Source organism: Salvelinus namaycush, chromosome 29 (genome assembly GCF_016432855.1).
Source record: "Salvelinus namaycush isolate Seneca chromosome 29, SaNama_1.0, whole genome shotgun sequence".
Taxonomy (NCBI): Eukaryota; Metazoa; Chordata; class Actinopteri; order Salmoniformes; family Salmonidae; genus Salvelinus; species Salvelinus namaycush.
In genome coordinates this window covers 25,974,714-25,994,768 of record NC_052335.1, presented here as the reverse complement: position 1 = coordinate 25,994,768, position 20,055 = coordinate 25,974,714, and the positions used below count along the sequence as shown (strand labels likewise).

Genomic DNA, 20,055 nt, shown 5'->3' with positions numbered 1-20,055 from the left:
GGGATGGTGTTCTTGGGGTGATGAGGTGTTGGGTTTGCGCCAGACATAGCGTTATCCTTGATGGCCAAAAAGCTACAGTTTAGTCTCATCTGACCAGTGTCTCCCACATGCCTTTTTGACGAACACCAAACGTGTTTGCTTATTTTTTTCTTTAAGCAATGGCTTTTTTCTGGCCACTTCCGTAAAGCCCAACCCAGCTCCGTGGAGTGTATGGCTTAAAGTGGTCCTATGGACAGATACTCCAATCTCCGCTGTGGAGCTTTGCAGCTCCTTCAGGGTTATATTTGGTCTCTTTGTTGCCTCTGATTAATGCCCTCCTTGCCTGGTCCGTGAGTTTTGGTGGGTGGCCCTCTCTTGGCAGGTTTGTTGTGGTGCCATATTCTTTCCATTTTTTAATAATGGATTTAATGGTGCTCCGTGGGATGTTCAAAGCTTCAGATATGATTTTATAACCCAACCCTGATCTGTACTTCTCCACAACTTTGTCCCTGACCTGTTTGGAGAGCTCCTTGGTCTTCATGGTGTTGCAGACTCTGGGGCCTTTCAGAACAGGTGTGTTTATGTATATATACACATAATAAATAAATATATATATATATATATATATATATATGAGATCATGTGACAGATCATGTGACACTTAGATTGGGGCGGCAGGGTAGCCTAGTGGTTAGAGCGTTGGACTAGTAACCGAAAGGTTGCAAGTTCAAATCCCCGAGCTGACAAGGTACAAATCTGTCGTTTTGCCCCTGAACAGGCAGTTAACCCACTGTTCCAAGGCCGTCATTGAAAATAAGAATTTGTTCTTAACTGACTTGCCTAGTTAAATAAAGGTCAAATTAAAAAAAGATTGCACACAGGTGGACTTTATTTAACTAATTATGTGACTTCTGAAGGTAATTGGTTGCACCAGATTTTATTTAGGAGGTGAATACATATGCACCCACCACTTTTCCTGGGTGGGTTTTTTCAGAATGTTTTGAAACAAGTTTATTTAATTTTTTTCACTTCACCAATTTGGACTATTTTGTCTATATCCATTACATGAAATACAAATCAAAATCCATTTAAATTACAGGTTGTAACGTAACAAAATAGGAAAAATGCGAAAGGGGACGAATACTTTTGCAAGGCACTGTAGATGCTAATGGTACTATTGTTGAAGATATGATGGAAACAAGAGCATTAATATGTCTTAACGATGGGATGTTAGAGGGGTTACATACTGCCTGGACCTCACAATGGCTTCTAACTATTACATCTATGTGTGAATGGAATGTAATGAATGATTCTACTGTTGGAAGTGATCATTTCTTGATTTCGTGTACCATGAACTGTGATGTACTATTCCAGATAGAGTACCATTCAGAAGATGGGGCTTTCATAAAGCAGGCTGGGACAAGTTTGGTGATCATTGCTTAAAGTCTGTTGGACAGTTGTCTTTAGAGAGGCCGGTTGCTGTATGTGCTGCCTCTGTGACCTCTGAGTTTGAGTGCTGCAAATTTATATGTACCAATGTGTGAAGTGGGTGAGAAAGGGAAGGTGGTTCCTTTGTGGACTGAAGAGTTGTTAGAGGAATTTCATAATTCCTTTATGTACTCATTAATTAAAATCAATCTGTCTATTTCTAAGAATTTGTAAGATACTTATTAACATAAAATAGACAGAGTACAGTCTTATTAAAATTAGATAATAGTATTTATTCTCAGAGCACGCTCCCATTTAACCATAAACAACAGTTTATATACAAAATATGACGTCATTGGTTACAGAATAAAGCTCCTCCTCTTGACCAAGATAAAACGGGTTCGAAAGTTCATTCCAACTCACCAGACACCAGACACTCACATGACACACAATATCATTTATTCTCCTGAAGGCTCACTATATTTATTACCACTTTAGCAAACAACTCAAGATAATGTAAGACCTAAAAAGTTACTCACTGCCTTATCTAAACATCTCAGGGCTAAGTTGGGTCAGTTCAACCATAGTTTAACCATCCTTTTTGTTTACTTTATAACCCACAGCACAAACCTCTCTAACTAAGTTGGAATGGTGTTTATTATGTTTTAATTACTCCTTGTTCATACTACATAATCCCTTCCTTATGAATTAACATTATTAATCAGATATAATAATACAGGATTAGAGTTTAAATTAGTTATAGTTTTATCTAAATGTAGAAATTGTTTAGTCATTATTCATAAAATTCCTAACAAGAGTGCACTGCGACTATTCAATAAAGAAATAGGGCTTACAGAGTGTTGTGTAGGAATATGACTCCTGAGAATCTAGTTGATTTCCAAAGGAAGAGCGCTTTAGAATGCAGGATCATTAAGTCTGTCAAGATAAATGCATGGAGACAGTTCTGCTCTACAATCGTCAGGGGTACTGAACTGGGGGATGTATGGTCTATGTTGAAGAAGATGACTGGAAGAAGCAAGCCCACTCGAGTTCCAGTTTTGATTGTGGGTCAAAAATTGTCCGTAACTGATAAAGAAAAAGCTGACTTGTTGGCAAAGACATTTGCTAGGGTACATAGTGGGGTTAATTTGGCTGAAGTATATAAGCAACGCAGGTGGGAGATTTTAAATGCTCATGTTAATGTGTATAAGAAAAGGGATACTGTTGACTCTTCCTTGGATGCTGTTTTTACCATACATGAGATGCGTTCAGCCTTAATAGGCTGTGGATATACAGCCCCAGGTCATGATCATTTGTGCTGTGATTAAGCATCTACCTGATGAGGTCAAATAGGTTTTCCTGGGCTTATTTAATAAGATTTGGAGTGAGGGCCTTAGACCTTCTGGTTGGAAAAATTGAGTAATATTACCTTTTGTAAAGCCTGGTCAGGACCCTTCATGTGCTGATAGTTATAGACCAATAGCACTGACCTCTAACTTGTGTGAACTGATGGAAAAGATGATAGTCAATAGATTGTCATATTTCCTGAAACATAGAGGTTTATTGAGTCAATGTCAAATTGGATTCTGTAAAGGTAGATCTACTTTGAATGCATTAGTAAAGGTGAGAAATGAAGTTGAAAAAAACTCTGGTCATGAAAGAAGTAATGTCTACTGTCTTTTTTGACATTGAAAAGGCTTATGACGCTATGTGGAGAGAAGGCCTACTGATTTAATATGGAAAGACTTGGTATTGGTAGGGAGATTATATAACTGGGTTTTGGCCGCCTTATTTAATTGCTCTTCAAGTTAAAATAGGATCAATTTTATCTGATGCCTAGAGTTGACAATGGTATTCCTCAAGGCAGTAATATCAGTCCTATTTTGTTCAACATTATGATTAACGATGTGTTTTCGAATGTAGGTAGGGGTATTGGGGCTTCCCTATATGCTGATGATGGAGCTATTTGGAAGAGGGGAAGGAATGTCTCTCGTGATCAAATCTATTCAACAAGCTACAGTGGATGTTGAAAGATTGTCGATTGACTGGGATTTTAAATTGTCAGTGGTGACAATTGTATGTTCTTCTCGAAGAAGAAAGTTGCTGATAATATACAGGTGTTTCTGTATGGACAGCCTATGGGGGAGGATTTCTAAGTACAAATAGTTGGGTCTATGGTTCAATGAGTGATATATATATGGAAAAGTCATGTCATACATGTTGAAACAAAGTGTAAGAAGGTGGTGAATCTTATGCGCTTGGTCTCTGGTTACGAATGGGGTGCTGATAGACAATCGTTAATGGATATTTATAGAGCTCTGATCAGGACGACAATTGATTGCAGGTGTATAGTTTATGGAACAGTGGCGAAGACTTGGCTTCAGAAACTGGACAGAATCCAGTAAATAGCTTTAAGGATATGTATTGGTGCGTTTAAATCAACATCTGTATGTGCCTTGCTAGTGGAGGCAGGTGAGATGCCTTTGGATATATGCCGTAAAAATTGTCATTAGCATTTTGGGTAAGGTTGAAAGGCTGTTAGGTTGAGCATCTCATTGCTACATTTCACAGATGGATCCAAGGACCCAGTTAGTGGGCACACGGGAGCAGGTGTTTAAGTTCCTGAATTTGATGTGCAGTCACATAGGGCGGTGCACAATTGGACCAGCGTTGTCGGGGTTAGGCCGTCATTGTAAATAAGAATTCGTTCTTAACTGACTTGCCTAGTTAAATAAAGATTAAAAAAAAAAAAAGTTGTCGGCATGCACATGTAACGTTGGTTTGCGGACTGCCATTATATCATTGACGAACATCAAGCGAATGCTTGACATTTATACATCCGGTGAAAAATCAGTCTCATTGTTCTATTTGTGATACGTTTGGTGACAGGCTGGTTTACTGACAGGCGGCTCGGCTCCGGGACTGCAGCTGGATGCATCTTAGATGCAGACAGATGACAATGGTTTGAAGTCTGGTTCGTTTGTTATTCAACGTTAAATACCCATTCATTTTACAACGCACCATAACAATCAAGTTAGCTAACCATGGCTAACGGTAAGTGAAATTTGCAATTCTTAGCTACTTGCAATGCTAACGTTAGATAGCTAGCTAGTCTCTAATGTTTCGAAACTAAACGCAGCAAGCTAGCGTTTAAATAAGTAATATTATTGGGTATGAATTTATTTGCTAGCAAGTTAAAGTGTGTTTTATGTTGCGGACGGAAAAGAGTCATCGTCTGAATCGTGGAAGCGCAAATGCTATGTAGCTAGTTAGCCAGGTGCAGATTTAACAAGGTGGTTCTTGCTAAACCAAAATCGCCCGGCTGCATAGATTGTTTTTGTAAACGAATTCAGAAAATAAAGAATCACGTCAATAAGTGGCCGTCCACATTAGCCCTTTTCAAACTGCATTGTTAAGCTTTATCCCTGGATTCACACTTGTATTCCAAAGCCCTGGGCAACCGGACAAACACAACTTGCTGATGCGACCAACAATCTCTCAGCCACGAGACCATTTGTTACATGTAAGGCATTTATTAGCATATTAGGTCCCCTTGCTGTTAGCATAGCATTTTGTGAATGTTTGTGGACATTGCTGCCTTTCTCTGACCTCGGAAACAAGGTTTCACTTTAGAAATGTGATCTTGCCCCTGCACAGAGAATGCTGTTCACGGACGAGACATCAACTTTTCTGATCCAGGCAAAAGCATGTAACAATATTATCATGGATGGTAATATCTAGATAAATGTCAACAGAATAAATTAATGAAAATCGACGGAAATTGAGACCTGTGTGAAGCTAGCCACAATAGTGGAATTTGCGTTAGTCGAAAAACAGCAGGTCCGGGACAAGGTATGCTACTCGGTGACACTCACAGAACACAACTAGAGTTTGTAAACAAATATTAGCGTCTTAGCTAATTTTATTTGAAAGACGAACTGCTTCAAAGACAATGTAATCCATGATGGACTGGCATAGTTGTTCATTACCTATATTATCCTAATGGTGATGCAGCTTTACACATTTAAATCAGCCCAACGCCCGCCTTGACATGTGCCAAAAATGCATAAAGTCAATCGCTTGGCCTGATATAAGTATAAATACAGTAAAGTACACACTAAAGAGTAAAAAAACATGTAAGCAAAATAGTGTTTACATTTTTTTAGGCACAACTGCAGACTTCAAAGAATTGGCCAGGGCATTCACAGAGTTGGTCTGATGGTGCCTGCTAATGTCATCGACCTCACCCTTTGCTTGAGGAACAAAAGAGGAAGCGTCCCCCATTTGGGCCATGTCATGAGGATACCTGGACCACCGATTGAGATGTGCCTTTTTAAGTAAATCAAGTGAAAAGGAGACTGAAGTAGGACTTTAATTTTTGCTCCTCCAGTTACACAACCTCCCTTCCAATCTCTAATTTGATAGGCCTACCTGTAAAATGGGAGGGGTGTCATATCCCCTTAACCAGAGAAATGGGACAACATTTACACACACTTTGGTTGACTCAGCTTGGCGATTCAACTTTCAGCTTGATCTCAATTATTGGAGAGAGGCCTCATTGCTTTATCAGGTATGAAGGGTGTCAATACAGTGCTTTTGTTATTGGTCAATTTTGTTGTTACTAGTACTCTTTGTATGTTTGCCTATGTTGTTAATTTAATAGGCCTACATCAAATTTTATTGGTCACATACACATTTAGCAGATGTTATTGCGGGTGTAGCGAAATGCTTATGTTTGTAGCTCCAACAGTGACATGTTGGGGTCAATGTGAATTGAAGTCAGTCAATTCAGGAAGTGATTTGAATTTACAAAATGGAGAGAACTTGACATAAATAGCTTCTCCTTGTCCGCTTATTTAGAAGTAAATGGAAATAGATAAGCCTACCTCTTAAATTATTGCATTGGAATATAATTTCTCAAATTGACCCCAACACTGAGGCCTAAATTCAATATTTAAATGAGATGAGGATCTCACTGCGTTACATGCATTACGGTTCCATAGGCTCTCCAATTCACCTTCATTTACAGTTTTACTCTGTTCAAGTAGACAGTTATCAATAGTTTGTTTCTTTGTTATTAGTCATTCAAAATGTACAGGCCTACAGTATTTGGCACCCTCTGTTGGTGATTTGCAGGATGTGCAATGATACACGTAAAAGGAGGGCTGTGATTGCCTACTATGGTCCATTTTATAGAGAGAAATTGGCATTACTTTAAAACTAGCAGAGATCCAACTCTGGAACTTTGATATGCCTGTAGAGTATGTTCAACAATATATTGTAACATTCCCATTCAAAATATTTATTTTTATTCATGTAAGAAAATTGTTACTGAAATCAAAATACTGCTCTTATTATAGGGCAAGCGGTAAAGCTTGATTATGACATGTAGTCAGTGATATGTGGCCCAAAATCATGTTTAATGACATTTCATTTTTCAGTCATGCAAGACTTCATGTATGCATATGGTTCCCGCCATAGAGCTAACAATAGGCCCCAATCACCACACAACCCACACCCCAAGTGCCACAAGTCCCACTTGCCGCGGCTGAGAGATCTTGGGTAAAGAGGTAAGAATTGGTTTAATTTGCATAACTGTTTAAATGCTTAAAAAAATGGACATACTAGAAATAAGGATTTCTCTTTTGTATTGCATGTTCCTTGGTTTAATAGTTGAGTTTTATTCCCCCCTTATTATTTGTATTTCACAGCATCACCTACAGTCCACAATCTTAATTTAGTTTGAGGATATGTATTTCTAAAATGTTTATTGTTACAAAAACTTTCTTTCCTTAGTTTGTCCTGGTGGTCGGTAATTCTAATCTTTGTGCCTTAGTGGATGATATTGTGCCCATGTCAAACCGAGCTGGTAGCACAGGTCATGCTGACCTGACTTTTGGCTTCATGTCCACTCTCCTGGAGCCAGAGCTCCACATCTGGAGGTAGATGTTTGTGGGATTGTGTTACCACAAGGCCTTGTCCCTGCCATTGTCTGTCTCTTAGCTCCTGGTAAACAACTTTACAGACAATCCATCCATCGATCAGGCAGGGAAAAGGTTTAAAGAACTCCTCCATGCGGCTCTGTTGAAGTGGACTGAGTAAATCCTTAATTACCATTACTAGTAGCATAAAGGCATGACGTAAGTGAAAATCACAATTTCCACGACCATGTTTTGCAAAGGACTAAAACCCTGGAATGTTACTTGTAATTATTTGCAGGTCTTTGTACATTACTTCCCACGTCGTAAAGGAACCAAAGTACCAGTAGTAGCTGGCATTGGAGTATGAAGACCAAGCATGGGAGCTAGGTGTGACTTGTGCCTTCCCACTGGTTCCCCTGGTCCCACAATAAAGTACACCTGAGTGATGATTATGGGATTGCAATTTTGGCCACGCTGATCAGACACTTCGTTTGAGGGACTGCGGTGCATGGCTGCTACTAGGTCTACTTCTGCTGGGATTTAAAGTGTAAGAAGATAACTTCTCATTTTAATCATCACTTTTTTCAATAACAAAAAATCTGCATTTATGCATAGTCCAGTCAAATGAAGTGTCTAATGCATTCATTTCAGGATGGGGGTGGAGGCAAGATTTGGCCAGATCTCCAGGACAACTACTTCTAGTGCACCCCCATCAGGACCCCCTCTTGCAGCCCCACCTGCTCCTCCAATGGCTGGCCTTGTGATCCACAGTGTAAGATGTTAGATTTTAATGTGATTGTTCCTTATTTTCTCTGCATGTGCACTATCCAGACCACAAATTATAGGTGTCTAATACCTCAATTATTTCAGCATGGGGGCAGAGGCAAGGTTGGACGCCCAGTGGCTGTCACTCCATCAGTTCAGCCGTGTGGAGGCAAATAAGTACTTTCAGGCAACCCACAGGGTATGTTATGTATTGTTATTGGTAGAAATGTCATCAATATATGTTTAAGTGTGCATGTGTGAAAGTATTTAGTAATCAATGCGAAACCTAAAATATCCATATGGTTACAGGGGGAAGTGAACAGTGCTGTTATCTGCAGCCCCAGGATCACCCTTGAGGGTCAGTGTGACAGGGAGGTGGATGTCCTGTTCAGTCACCATTCTACCACACTGATTTTTTCACTAATCAACTGCTCAACATTACCAAGAGTATTAGAATCTGGTCAGAACAAAATCTCGAACAGCCTGCAGCTCGTAAAGAGCAGGTGGGGGCAGCCCTGATGGGTGAACTGTTATTCTTCAATTTACTTTATTCTACATTTCATGGGTGTATGTTGATTTGTGTATTTTCCAGGAGCTTGCTCGGTTGTCTTGTTAAAAAGAGATCAGGGAAGAATTTGTCAGTTTCTCCTATATTGGCTCAAATTGGTTACTGCGTTTGACTTCCCTCTGGAAAGTTGTTTCTTTAAATAAATACTGAATAAAACATTTCTGTTGCAATTTGTTATTATTGGGTATCTTAAATACTGTCACTGAGTAGGCTGATAACCGTGGACCTAAGATCCATAGGTAAGGCTGTACATTGCAAGATGAATGTTCAATACACTGTTGGTTGAGTGGTGAACTTAATGTGGCTAGTTTCACACCGGTTTCAAAGTCCCCCCAATAAGTGCATTGACGCTAATATTTGTGAAAACTCTTCACAGTTATGTCCTGTGGGTGTCACTTATATAGACCGATACCCCATTTCATGGGTGAAAAATCTCTAGCTTAGGCTCTACTGTCCAATATGAGTTCAACAGTCGACACGTATTATAGGCTTAATGTGGTTAATTTCGCACTAGAGTTGCACTGTAAGAGCTAAGATGCTAATATTTGTGTAACCTCTACATAGTTGTGTTCTGTGGGTGTCACCGAGTAGGCTGATACTCCATTTCATGGGTGCACAATCTCTAGTATAAGCTGTATAGTATGCCCCCAATGCAGATGTGGGGATTTGAAGTTTTTATCTGTTAACAATTGTATTTCATTTTTGATTTTTTAGCCACATCTAGTCCAAATATGGCTTGATTCTATTGTTTGGAAGGCTCCTGTGTGGTGCAGCGGTTTAAGGCACTGCATCTCAGTGCAAGAGGCGTCACTACAGTCCCTGGTTCGTATCCAGGCTGTATCACATCCGGCCGTGATTGGAGTCCCATAGGGCGGCGCACAATTGGCCCAGCGTCGTCCAGGTTTGGCCGGGGTAGGCTGTCATTGTAAATAAGAATTTGTTCTTAACTGACTTCCCTAGTTAAATAAAGGTGTGCATCACTTTCAATGGGGGACTTTCATTTTGAATGCAAAACCCAAATTCCACTATTGTGACTTCCTTATTGTGGCTAGCTTCACACAGGTGAAATTGAGCATTTGCTGCCCTTCCAGCTGTAGAGTTGGGAGACTTGACACACCCACTCGCCTGCTACCCATACTTGGGAGTTTGCTGCTTCAGTTGGCTAGCTGCCTATGTGAGATGTTAGCCAGCCTGCATAACACCTGTTTTTGTTGGCCATAGCAACCAATGTATTTTCACAGATGAAAGTATTGTTTTTTTTTGTCAGGTTTTTGTCCTCAGATGGAAGGATGAAAGGGTATACATTTACTTATCAAAATAGCTACAGAACGCATCACAAGCATATGCAAATTAAGTGCAGCTTTTCTGATTGGACAATGAAAATGAGTTGTTCTGACCCCTTGTCACACTGGCTATTTTCGCATCATGTTTCTGGGGCTAGCCCCGAAAAGTCAGTGCTAACCTTGCTCCTGAGCAGGGCCAGCTAGCCCATTTTAGAATGTTCAAGTGTGAACACTCACTTAGCCCCAGGCTAAAATCTCCCTTAGCCCAGGACTAAGCAGGCTCTTAGCCCTGGGCTAAGGTGCAGTGTGAACATGCCTAGTATGTGTGATTTCTGGTTTCTTGCCTCACTGACCTACTTGCTGTCAACTTTACACTTTCTGCTGTCAAGACTCTCTGTCCTCTCTCCACAGAGCCAGTGAGTGTGGTGTTCAAGGTGTACTGTCTGTCAGTGATGACAATGGTGGCAGCAACTTACACTGTGGTGTTACGATACACAAGGACAATATCATCAACAGCTATGTACTTCTCTACAACAGCAGTATGCGTCACAGAGGTTATTAAATTGTTCTTGAGCCTTGGGATGTTGACCAAGTAAGTAGGCTTTATCTAGGGCCCAGCTTTGCCATCTATTCTATATCCTGTGTTTTCATGACAGACCAAATAATGTTCCTAATCCATGTGTAAACTAAACAAGTGATTGCTATCCAAGTGGTCTCAGCCTTGAATAAATATATAGAATACCCTTGAAGGGATTGACATTATGGTTTGCCATATTGCCCGGGCAAGTGACCTGAGCAGTTGCAAGTTGAGCCTACCCTCTGGTAGCCCCATTAGGCAGATTATATATATATATATATTTTTTTCACTGATTACCAACATGCAAAGAATTCCAGTAGTCGTATTTGTTGTTCCTCCTGTGTGTAGGTGAAAATAGCTACGTTAATTAAACTGATCATAATCTTTGAGCAAACAAAGAATACTCCTGACTTGCCCGATAGGCGAGTGCCTTTCAGACCTTAAATGTCAATCCCTGCCTTGTATTGAGTATTTTGTTGAAAGAATTAATGCCCCAGTTGCTCAACTTTTGTATATGTTTGTCTTAATTTTCACCTTGCAGAGAAGCTGGCAGCTTTGGCAGGTTAAAAGCATCCATAGTTGAACATGTGTTTCAGAGTCCAAAAGAGCTGCTGAAACTGAGTGTTCCCTCTGTGGTCTATGCGATTCAGAATAACATGGCCTTCATTGCCCTGAGCAATCTTGATGCAGCTGTGTATCAGGTATTAACTTGAAATTAAATGATTTCTTCAGAAAACTGCACATTAATAATTGACTTGTATACTTCCTTCCTGGTACATATGCTCACTGTTCCACTGCATCTCCCTACCAAGGTGACCTATCAGTTGAAGATCCCGTGCACAGCCCTATGCATGGTCCTAATGCTGAATCGCTCTCTCAGCAGGCTGCAGTGGTTGTCTGTCTGCATGCTGTGTGGGGGTGTTGCTTTGGTCCAGTGGAAACCTGCAGAGGCCACTAAAGTCCAGGTACCCTTGGTATTTGTCTAGCATTCTTTTTTTTCATTTTTTTTAACCTGCATTTATCTAAAAACACCCATTTGAGGTCAGAAGACTTATTGTACAAGGGAGACCTAGCCAATGGGCATGTCAAGTGTATACTGGTTCATTGATGATGTTCTAATTAAACAATAAGGCACGAGGGGGTGTGGTATACAGTGCTTTTGGAAAGTATTCAGACCCCTTCACTTTTTCCATATTTTGTTACGTTACAGCCTTATTCAAAAATGTATTAAATTGTTTGTTTTTTCTCAGTCTACACAATACCCCATAATGACAAAGCAAAAACAGGTTTTTAGAAATGTTTGCAAGTTGATAAAAATAAAGAAAAGCTGACCCTTTACTCAGTACTTTGTTGAAGCGCCTTTGGCAGTGATTACACCCTCGAGTCTTCTTTGGTATGACGCTACATGCTTGGCACACCTGTATTTGGGGAGTTTCTCCCATTCTTCTCTGCAGATCCTCTCAAGCTCTGTCAGGTTGGATGGGGAGCGTCGCTGCACAGCTATTTTCAGGTCTCTCCAGAGATGTTAGATTGGGTTCAAGTCCAGCTCTGACTGGGCCACTCAAGGACATTGAGACATTGAGACATTGACACTCCTGCGTTGTCTTGGCTGTGTGCTTAGGGTCGTTGTCCTGTTGGAAGGTGAACCTTCGCCCCAGTCTGAGGTCCTGAGCGCTCTGGAGCAGGTTTTCATCAAGGATCTCTCTGTACTTTGTTCCGTTCATCTTTCCCTCGATCCTGACTAGACTCCCAGTCCCTGCCGCTGAAAAATATTCCCACAGCATGATGCTGCCACCACCATGCTTCACCGCAGGGATGGTGCCAAGTTTCCTCCAGATGTGACGCTTGGCATTCAGGACAAAGAGTTCAATCTTGGTTTCATCAGACCAGAGAATCTTGTTCCACATGGTTTAAGAGTCCTTTATGTGCCTTTTGGCAAACTCCAAGCGGGCTGTCATGTGCCTTTCACTGAGGAGTGGCTTCCGTCTGGCTACTCTACCATAAAGGCCTGATTGGTGGAGTGCTGCAGAGATGGTTGTCCTTCTGGAAGGTTCTCCCATCTCCACAGAGGAAGTCTGGAGCTTTGTCAGAGTGACCATCAGGTTCTTGGTCACCTCCCTGACCAAGGCCCTTCTCCCCCGATTGCTCAGTTTGGCTGGGTGCCAGCTCTAGGAAGAGTCTTGGTGGTTCCAAACGGCTTCCATTTTAAGAATGGTCGAGCCCACTGTGTTTTAGGGGACCTTCAATGCTGCAGACATTTAGTGGTACCCTTCCCCAGATCTGTGCCTCAACACAATCCTGTCTTGGAGCTCAATTCGTTCGACCTCATGGCTTGGTTTTTTCTCTGACATGCACTGTCAACTGTGGGACCTTATACAGATAGACTTTCCAAATCATGTCCAATCAATTGAATTTACCACAGGTGGACTCCAAGTTGTAGAAACATCTCAAGGATGATCAATGGAAACAGTATAGCAAAGGGTCTGAATTAGAGGTCGACCGATTATGATTTTTCAATGCCGATACCGATTAATTTAGATTTTATTTATTTATATATAGATATATATATATATATATATATATATCATACACACATTTTTGTAATAATGACAATTGCAACAATACTGAATGAACAATGAACACTTTTATTTTAACTTAATATAATACATAAATACACACACAGCTCTGAAGTGACAATGATACTGAAGAGTCTGCTTAGGAGACAAATACTCTCAACTGTTTGAATAAAAATAGAGTTTAAGTTACTTGTGATGAATGTTGAAAACAAACTTTAATTTCTATATGCAGGAAATCCTATTTTAATAATGGGCATGGTAAGAATTGACAACCAAAGTGCGAGTCATAATTCCCATGACACCTAGCAAAATCTGAAAAGCGGTTCCTTCATTTATTCCATAGGATATTTTTAGATTCACTTAAAATAAGGTCTGTGTTTCGTGTAGGCTTACATCACCGTGCCAATTTTATAACTGTGTAGATATCCATAGGACAAGGTAACTCTGATCAATATTGGCTAAATATAAGCGAAAATAAAACAAATTGTAGAGTGGATTTATGAAAATATGTTGACAAACGTTACCTTATCCTAGTGAGATTTACACGGGTATCAAATCGTCGAGGCGGTTTAAGCCTGCACGAAACACAAACCTTATTTGAAGTAGATCAAGACATTCTCTATGGAAGACATGAACGGTAAAATAACGAAGGAACCCCTTTCAAATTCAGCCGCAAGTTATTACAGGAATTATAACGCGTCGACTATTTCTCTCTAAACCATATACCTTTGACTAATCTGGAAACTATCACCTCGAAAACAAAACGTTTATTCCGTTCCGTATTTTATCTAACGGGTGGCATCCACGAGTCTAAATATTCCTGTTACATTGCACAACCTTCAATGTTGTCATAATTACGTAAAGTTCTGGCAAATTAGTTCGCAAAGAGCCCAAACTGTTGCATATACCCTGACTCTGCGTGCAATGAACGCAAGAGAAATGACACAATTTCACCTGGTTAATATTGCCTGCTAACCTGGATTTCTTTTAGTTAAATATGCAGGTTTAAAAATATATACTTGTGTATTGATTTTAAGAAAGGCATTGATGTTTATGGTTAAGTACACATTGGAGCAATGACAGTCATTGATTGATTGTTTTTTATAAGATAAGTTTAATGCTAGCTAGCAACTTACCTTAGCTTACTGCATTCGCTAACAGGCAGGCTCCTCGTGGAGTGCAATGTAATCAATGCAAGATTGGATCCCCCGAGCTGACACGGTTAAAAATCTGTCGTTCTGCCTCGTTCCTAGGCCGTCATTGAAAATAGGAATGTGTTCTTAACTGACTTGCCTAGTTAAAGATTAAATAAAGGTGTACATTTTTTTTTTTTAATTGGCAAATCGGCGCCCAAAAATACCGATTTCCGATTGTTATGAAAACTTGAAATCGGCCCGATTAATCGGCCATTTCGATTAATCGGTCGACCTCTAGTCTGAATACGTTTTTATTTTAGATACATTTGCAAGAATTTCAAAAAATCTGTTTTCGCTTTGTCATTATGGGGTATTGTGTGTAGATTGATGTGGATAATTTGTTTTAAATATATATTTTAGAATAAGGCTGTAACCTAACAATGTGGAAAGAGTGAAGGGATCTGAATACTTTCTGAATACGCTGTATGGCAGTTATACCATGGCTAAGGGCTTTTCTTATGCATGATGCAACGCGGAAGGCCTAGATACAACCCTTAGCCATAGTATATTGGCCATATACCACAAACCCCTGAGGTGCCTTATTGCTATTATAAACTGGTTACCAACATAATTAGAACAGTAAAAATATTTGTTTTGTCATACCTGTGGTATATGATTTGATATAAGCCAATCAGCATTCAGGGTTCATAATGGCTTGTTTAGAATCCAAGGATTTGATAAGGGTGTTACACATGTTCTAATCTTATTAGGTTGAGCAGAACCCTTTTTGGGGGTTCATGGCCATTGCTGTCGCTGTATTCTGCTCCGGATTTGCAGGTAATGTATCTTCATTTTTATCTTCATACCTTTAATAATCCATAACATCATTTATGACGGTAATGGCAGGTTATATTTAATGGTGTCACTTTCTGTTTGAGCAGGTGTGTACTTTGAGAAAGTCCTGAAGAGCTCAGACACATCTCTATGGGTGCGGAACATCCAGATGTACCTGTCTGGCATCGTGGTCACCCTCGCTGGTGTTTACATGACTGAGGGTACTCAGGTTATACAGAAAGGCTTCTTCTACGGTTACACGCCTTAGGTGTGCTTTGTAGTTTGTGAGTCAAATTTCAAGCTTGATACATAAACACAATCATGTTTTGTTTTTTTCAGCAGTTTTCACAAAGTGCTATATAGATACCCATCCTAAAACCCCAAAGAGCAAGCAAGGCAGATTTTTATGCAATTAAGGTTTTCTTGCTTTTCTACCATGCCTGGGGATGTTTATTATAATTCGTTTTTTATTTTCCTAACCTGAATTTGTCTTGTACATTTAAGTTACATTTGTTATTTTATCCTTCCAGTTCTGGCCAGTGTGGGTGGTTTGTACACATCAGTGGTGGTGAAGTACACAGACAATATCATGAAAGGCTTCTCTGCTGCAGCCGCCATCGTTCTCTCTACTGTGGCATCTGTCGCTCTGTTTGGGCTACAGATAAGTGAGTTGATCTCTGTGGGCAGGGACTATCATGAGTTACTGTTCAGACACTGGGCTTTGACACTGTGTTAATATATCGTATAAAAATAGAATCTGACCAACATATTTTGGCTGTGAGTGAATTTATAGTCCATTGCAGGTTTTCAGTAACCATCTTTTCTTTCAGCTGTTAACTTTGCCAGTGGAGCAATGCTGGTGTGCATCTCCATATACCTGTATGGACTCCCAAAACAAGACACCACCAAGCTTCCAAGAGCAGACAAGGATACCAAGCAGAAACTGATCACTGTTTGAGGCCTGGAAGAACTTAAAGGTTTATGGCCTTTCCTGACCACTGAGCTGGACCTGCCCGAGGCAAGGAACTTTAATAATTTATCATTAATGCTGGAGCATAAGGGAAGGGATTTAAAAATACACTTATACTTCAATATTTTGTGGAGCTGAGGCATAGAAAATAAATACCTGTTTTTGTTGACTGTTACTGCTGTTAGTCATGGACAATAGTTATGAATCTTTGTCAGTCATTCCACTTGTCACAGTACTAAATGTATATACACAGCTGACAATCTCATGTTATTTGAAAGTCATTGTTGTAACTCATTATCTATAATGAACATTCAAAATACATTTGTTGACCCTCAATGTTTTAATGGCATTGTTACTGAACTATTATGCATTGCCAGATGTCAACTACATTTTTTTCTTATGAAAAATACCACAATGTCAAACCAGAACACCCTTTAATGTATAGCTTTTATTATTTTGCTTTTCCCAACCCCATTAATCTACATAGCGAATTAAAAGATAAGTAAATGGAACAAAAGTCAAGCAAAACTACATAATGTACATAGGTCATTTACCAGTACAATCTAACCACAACTGATAAAAGGCCAGGATGTCCTCTTCTGGAGTCTAGGCCAGAAGCTTCCTTAGTTTATCCACTATTTTGTAGTGACCACCACCCCCTGCAAAGATGCATGTTGATTTGCTAAAAAAATGTGGCATCTTTGCAACAAACATATTTATGGAACAAAAACTGTGGCAGAAAAGTCATAGCCTGTGCCAGTCTGTTTGGGCTATAATGCCAACTTGTTATTCATTGTCTGTGCTTGACAAGGCTAGCAGAGCTGGGAATGGCAGGTCACTAACAAAGGCATCAGAAAAAACCCTGAATAAATATCAATACAGCAATGAAAACAACAGAGGCCACTAGTAGAGTAATAGGTAGCAGAGGTCCATATATGCGTTGCCAGGAGCAGGCCAAGGCTTCATCCAAAATTGCACCCTATTCCCTCTATAGTGCACTAATTTTGACGAGAGCCATATGGGCACTAATCAAAAGTAGTGCACTATACAGGAAATAGGGTGCCATCTGGGACACATTCCAAATTCCAGACGAAGAGAACGTAGTTGCCACTGACAGAAGTTTGAGGCAGCCTGTGGCCACAGGGGAGATATGGCACTGCTACAAGTTCAACTAGACCCACTGAGTCTCTGGAGAATACAGTTGGCAGAGAATCAGCTGGGGAGTTTTCAGCAATAATAAAATGGGGAAACTGGTATTCCATCAAACATGGGGTTTCACTCAGGAAACATCTGGAGGGAGAGAGAGCAGCTATAAATACAGATTAATGGAAACAAAGGTCAACATTCAGCACGGTACAGAATTGACAGGGGTGTTTATCAAGGGGGAGGCATGTCGCTGATAAAATACGTTTGTTACTCACAGCTAGCAGGTTGCTCTCCAAATCGCCGCATTAGCTGATCGTGAGTGAACTTAACGAAAGCATCATATTGCTCTGCAAAAAGAGCAAAAGGTCAGACAAATGGATTGCGCAATACATTCTTCTGCAGAAAACAAGTCACAGAAACAGTTTCTCTGACATACCTGCTAGTTTTGTTGTCAATATCTCATCATAATCTTCCCTTATCTTCTCCTCTCGTTCTTTAAGCAGTCGTTCACAGATCATCCCAACCTGTCTCAAGGTAAACAGAGGCTGCTCTTTTCTAGGTGGGGAGACAGCACCAGAGGACGTACCTGTATGGAGAATGAGTGTATATTATCAGGGAGCGTTCTCTAAACCACTTACCCTAAAATAATTCTGACATTAAATGAAGCCAAGAGGCATACAACTGCAAGCTTACAAAAGGGATAGAAATTGTTGTGGGACAACCAATGGTATCCAGTTGATGAAGACCCTAAGACATGTCTTCATTCTTACTGATGTCCTTCCTGAGTAAAAGCAGACTGGACATACCTGGCAGACTGGATCCACTAAGGATGGAGCTATGCGGTTGTGACTCCAGGGGACAACAGACCTCTGTCTGCTGAATGCTGTTCTCCAGGTGCCTTCGCTTCTGCATCCGTTTGTACTCTTGTTTGATATTGTGCAGGATTTGCTCTGGATTGGAGAACAAGGGCAAGATTTGGTTAGGGCAAGTTAAACAATTATTCCAAATATCATTTGCACAACATACTCTAGTAATATACATTGTTAGTGTAGTTATACTTCAAGTAACTAACCACAATATGACCTTAATTTGAGAAGAGAAGCAATAAAACTTTAGTTAGCCACTTCCCTAGCAAATGAGAACCCCATCCCAAGCCCTCCCGAGGCAGTTCCTGTGCACAGCCATTTGAAACAAGGGGTGTGCCAATCCTAGCCATGTTACAGTATTATAATGACAAAATATGGTAACATGGCATCATCCTATGTTGCTGGTAAAGTGTTTCAGCTAAATGTAAAATGATGCTCATTTAAAATATCTAACTAGGCTAACGTTAGCTACAGTAGTTAGCTTAGTTTGTTGGTTGAAGGTTTATGACCGACCTAGCTGCCATGCTAGGTGGCCAGCTAGCAAACAACAGTTATGGACAGTTAGTATGTCTGTCGCTACCACAAGCTAGCCAACAACACATACAAAGTGTTTACAAGCTTATCAGTAGGTAAGTTACTAGTTGTAACGTTAAGCCAATTGAGTTTTCCAAGCCAGCTAACGATTTGTCAGTTAACTTCCCACGAAGGTACCCTAACACATTTCATGAATAAATTCCCATGCATGCCTCAAATCTAGTAGCTATGAAATGTTGCTAACCGGTTGTGAGTCTGGACGACACTTCTCCAAATGGCGAGGGCTCCATACGCAGATATTTCTGGGGTGATGAGGTGTAAGCGGCTGGAGACATTGGGGCGCATCTCCTCCTTTTGGGGGACGCCTGGTTAATCAATGGATCGAAATCCATAGTCCTTTTCAAAGTAGCCCCACAAGCCATTCCGTCTACAATATCTTCTCGCTATAAAAACGAGAAAGCTGTGGTTTTCGCTATCAGAGGGCACAACAACCAGAGTTCCAGTGACTGGGCCGTTCTTCTCCGACTAACGTTACCTCAAGGAAAATTCAGGTTAGAAACAAATGGCGTTGTTGTTTCGCCTCTTTGAGTCTTAATAGCATCCAAATCGCAGACCCTGTAATGGCCGAGTGTTAGTTGAAATGAATTTAGTCAATCCTTTTAGGTGAATTATTATATACAACCAGATGATAGTAGATTTCGGACACGTATTTCCTTCTGCCAGTGTCGTTGACAAATTCTTTCCTTGATGACAACCAACATGGCGTCAAATTCTGAGCCAATGGGCATGCGCAATTAACGATTGTTGTGCTGGTATATGTAGTGTATTTGCCATACAGTTTTCATTCGTTCATATCCAATAGTTGGGCGTTTGCACTACATTCCCCACAAACCATGAATACCAAAAGCACCAACCAAATTTAAATTCTCCAGTACGTTCAAACGATTTGAAGAATTTGAATAAAGCTATTAGTTAATCACTAACCAAGAACAGAACGTTTGAAAAGGTATCCTCCGGTCATTGTAAAGGATGGTCTCATTTCTGAATGTGCAAATCGGATTCAATTTAATTTTATTGTTCTTGTAAATAACAGTTATGTGGTAGACCTATTCTCGATTGTTCAGGGCCCAGTTTCCCGATAGTGATGTAGTTTAGGTTTACAAGTGTTTTAAAGATGCATCTTCATGTAACGGATGTGAAATGGCTAGCTAGTTAGCGGGTACGCGCTAGTAGCGTTTCAATCAGTTACGTCACTTGCTCTGAAACCTAGAAGTAGCGTTGCCCCTTGCTCTGCAAGGGCCGCGGCTTTTGTGGAGCGATGGGTAACGACGCTTCGTGGGTGACAGTTGTTGATGGGTGCAGAGGGTCCCTGGTTCGCGCCCGGGTCGGGGCAAGGGGACGCCATAAAGTTATACTGTTACATTGATGCTGTAGACCCGGATCACTGGTTGCTGCGGAAAAGGAGGAGGTTG

The 20,055-nt window shown here is 40.5% G+C and overlaps 1 protein-coding gene, 1 long non-coding RNA gene and 1 pseudogene across 2 annotated transcripts; 2 read left to right on the top strand and 1 right to left on the bottom strand.

Moving 5' to 3' along the window:
• The first annotated feature begins 4,244 nt into the window (after positions 1–4,244).
• On the top strand, positions 4,245–16,691 carry LOC120024200 (annotated as a pseudogene).
• On the top strand, positions 5,578–8,867 carry LOC120024202. The gene is made up of 6 exons (XR_005472812.1): positions 5,578–5,977; positions 6,849–6,977; positions 7,627–7,875; positions 7,980–8,100; positions 8,199–8,292; positions 8,403–8,867. It is a non-coding gene; the product is annotated as an uncharacterized LOC120024202 (long non-coding RNA).
• LOC120024201 (akirin-2-like) lies at positions 16,466–19,347 on the bottom strand. The gene is made up of 5 exons (XM_038968387.1): positions 18,828–19,347; positions 17,990–18,133; positions 17,620–17,769; positions 17,459–17,530; positions 16,466–17,327 (listed from the first exon to the last, which is right to left on the bottom strand). The coding sequence occupies exons 1-5, from the start codon at positions 19,003–19,005 to the stop codon at positions 17,317–17,319; spliced, it is 555 nt and encodes a 184-aa protein (XP_038824315.1). The 5' UTR covers positions 19,006–19,347; the 3' UTR covers positions 16,466–17,316.
• Between the last annotated feature and the right edge of the window lie 708 nt (positions 19,348–20,055).

Bases quoted from the DNA above. Each gene is read 5' to 3' on its own strand.
- LOC120024201 (XM_038968387.1), bottom strand. From the start codon at position 19,005: ATGGCTTGTGGGGCTACTTTGAAAAGGACTATGGATTTCGATCCATTG. The intron at 18,134-18,827 runs GTTAGCAACATT...TCTCCAATCCAG, and splicing joins GTCGTCCAGACTCACAACCG to AGCAAATCCTGCACAATATC. The intron at 17,531-17,619 runs GTATGTCAGAGA...CTCTTTTTGCAG, and splicing joins ATTGACAACAAAACTAGCAG to AGCAATATGATGCTTTCGTT.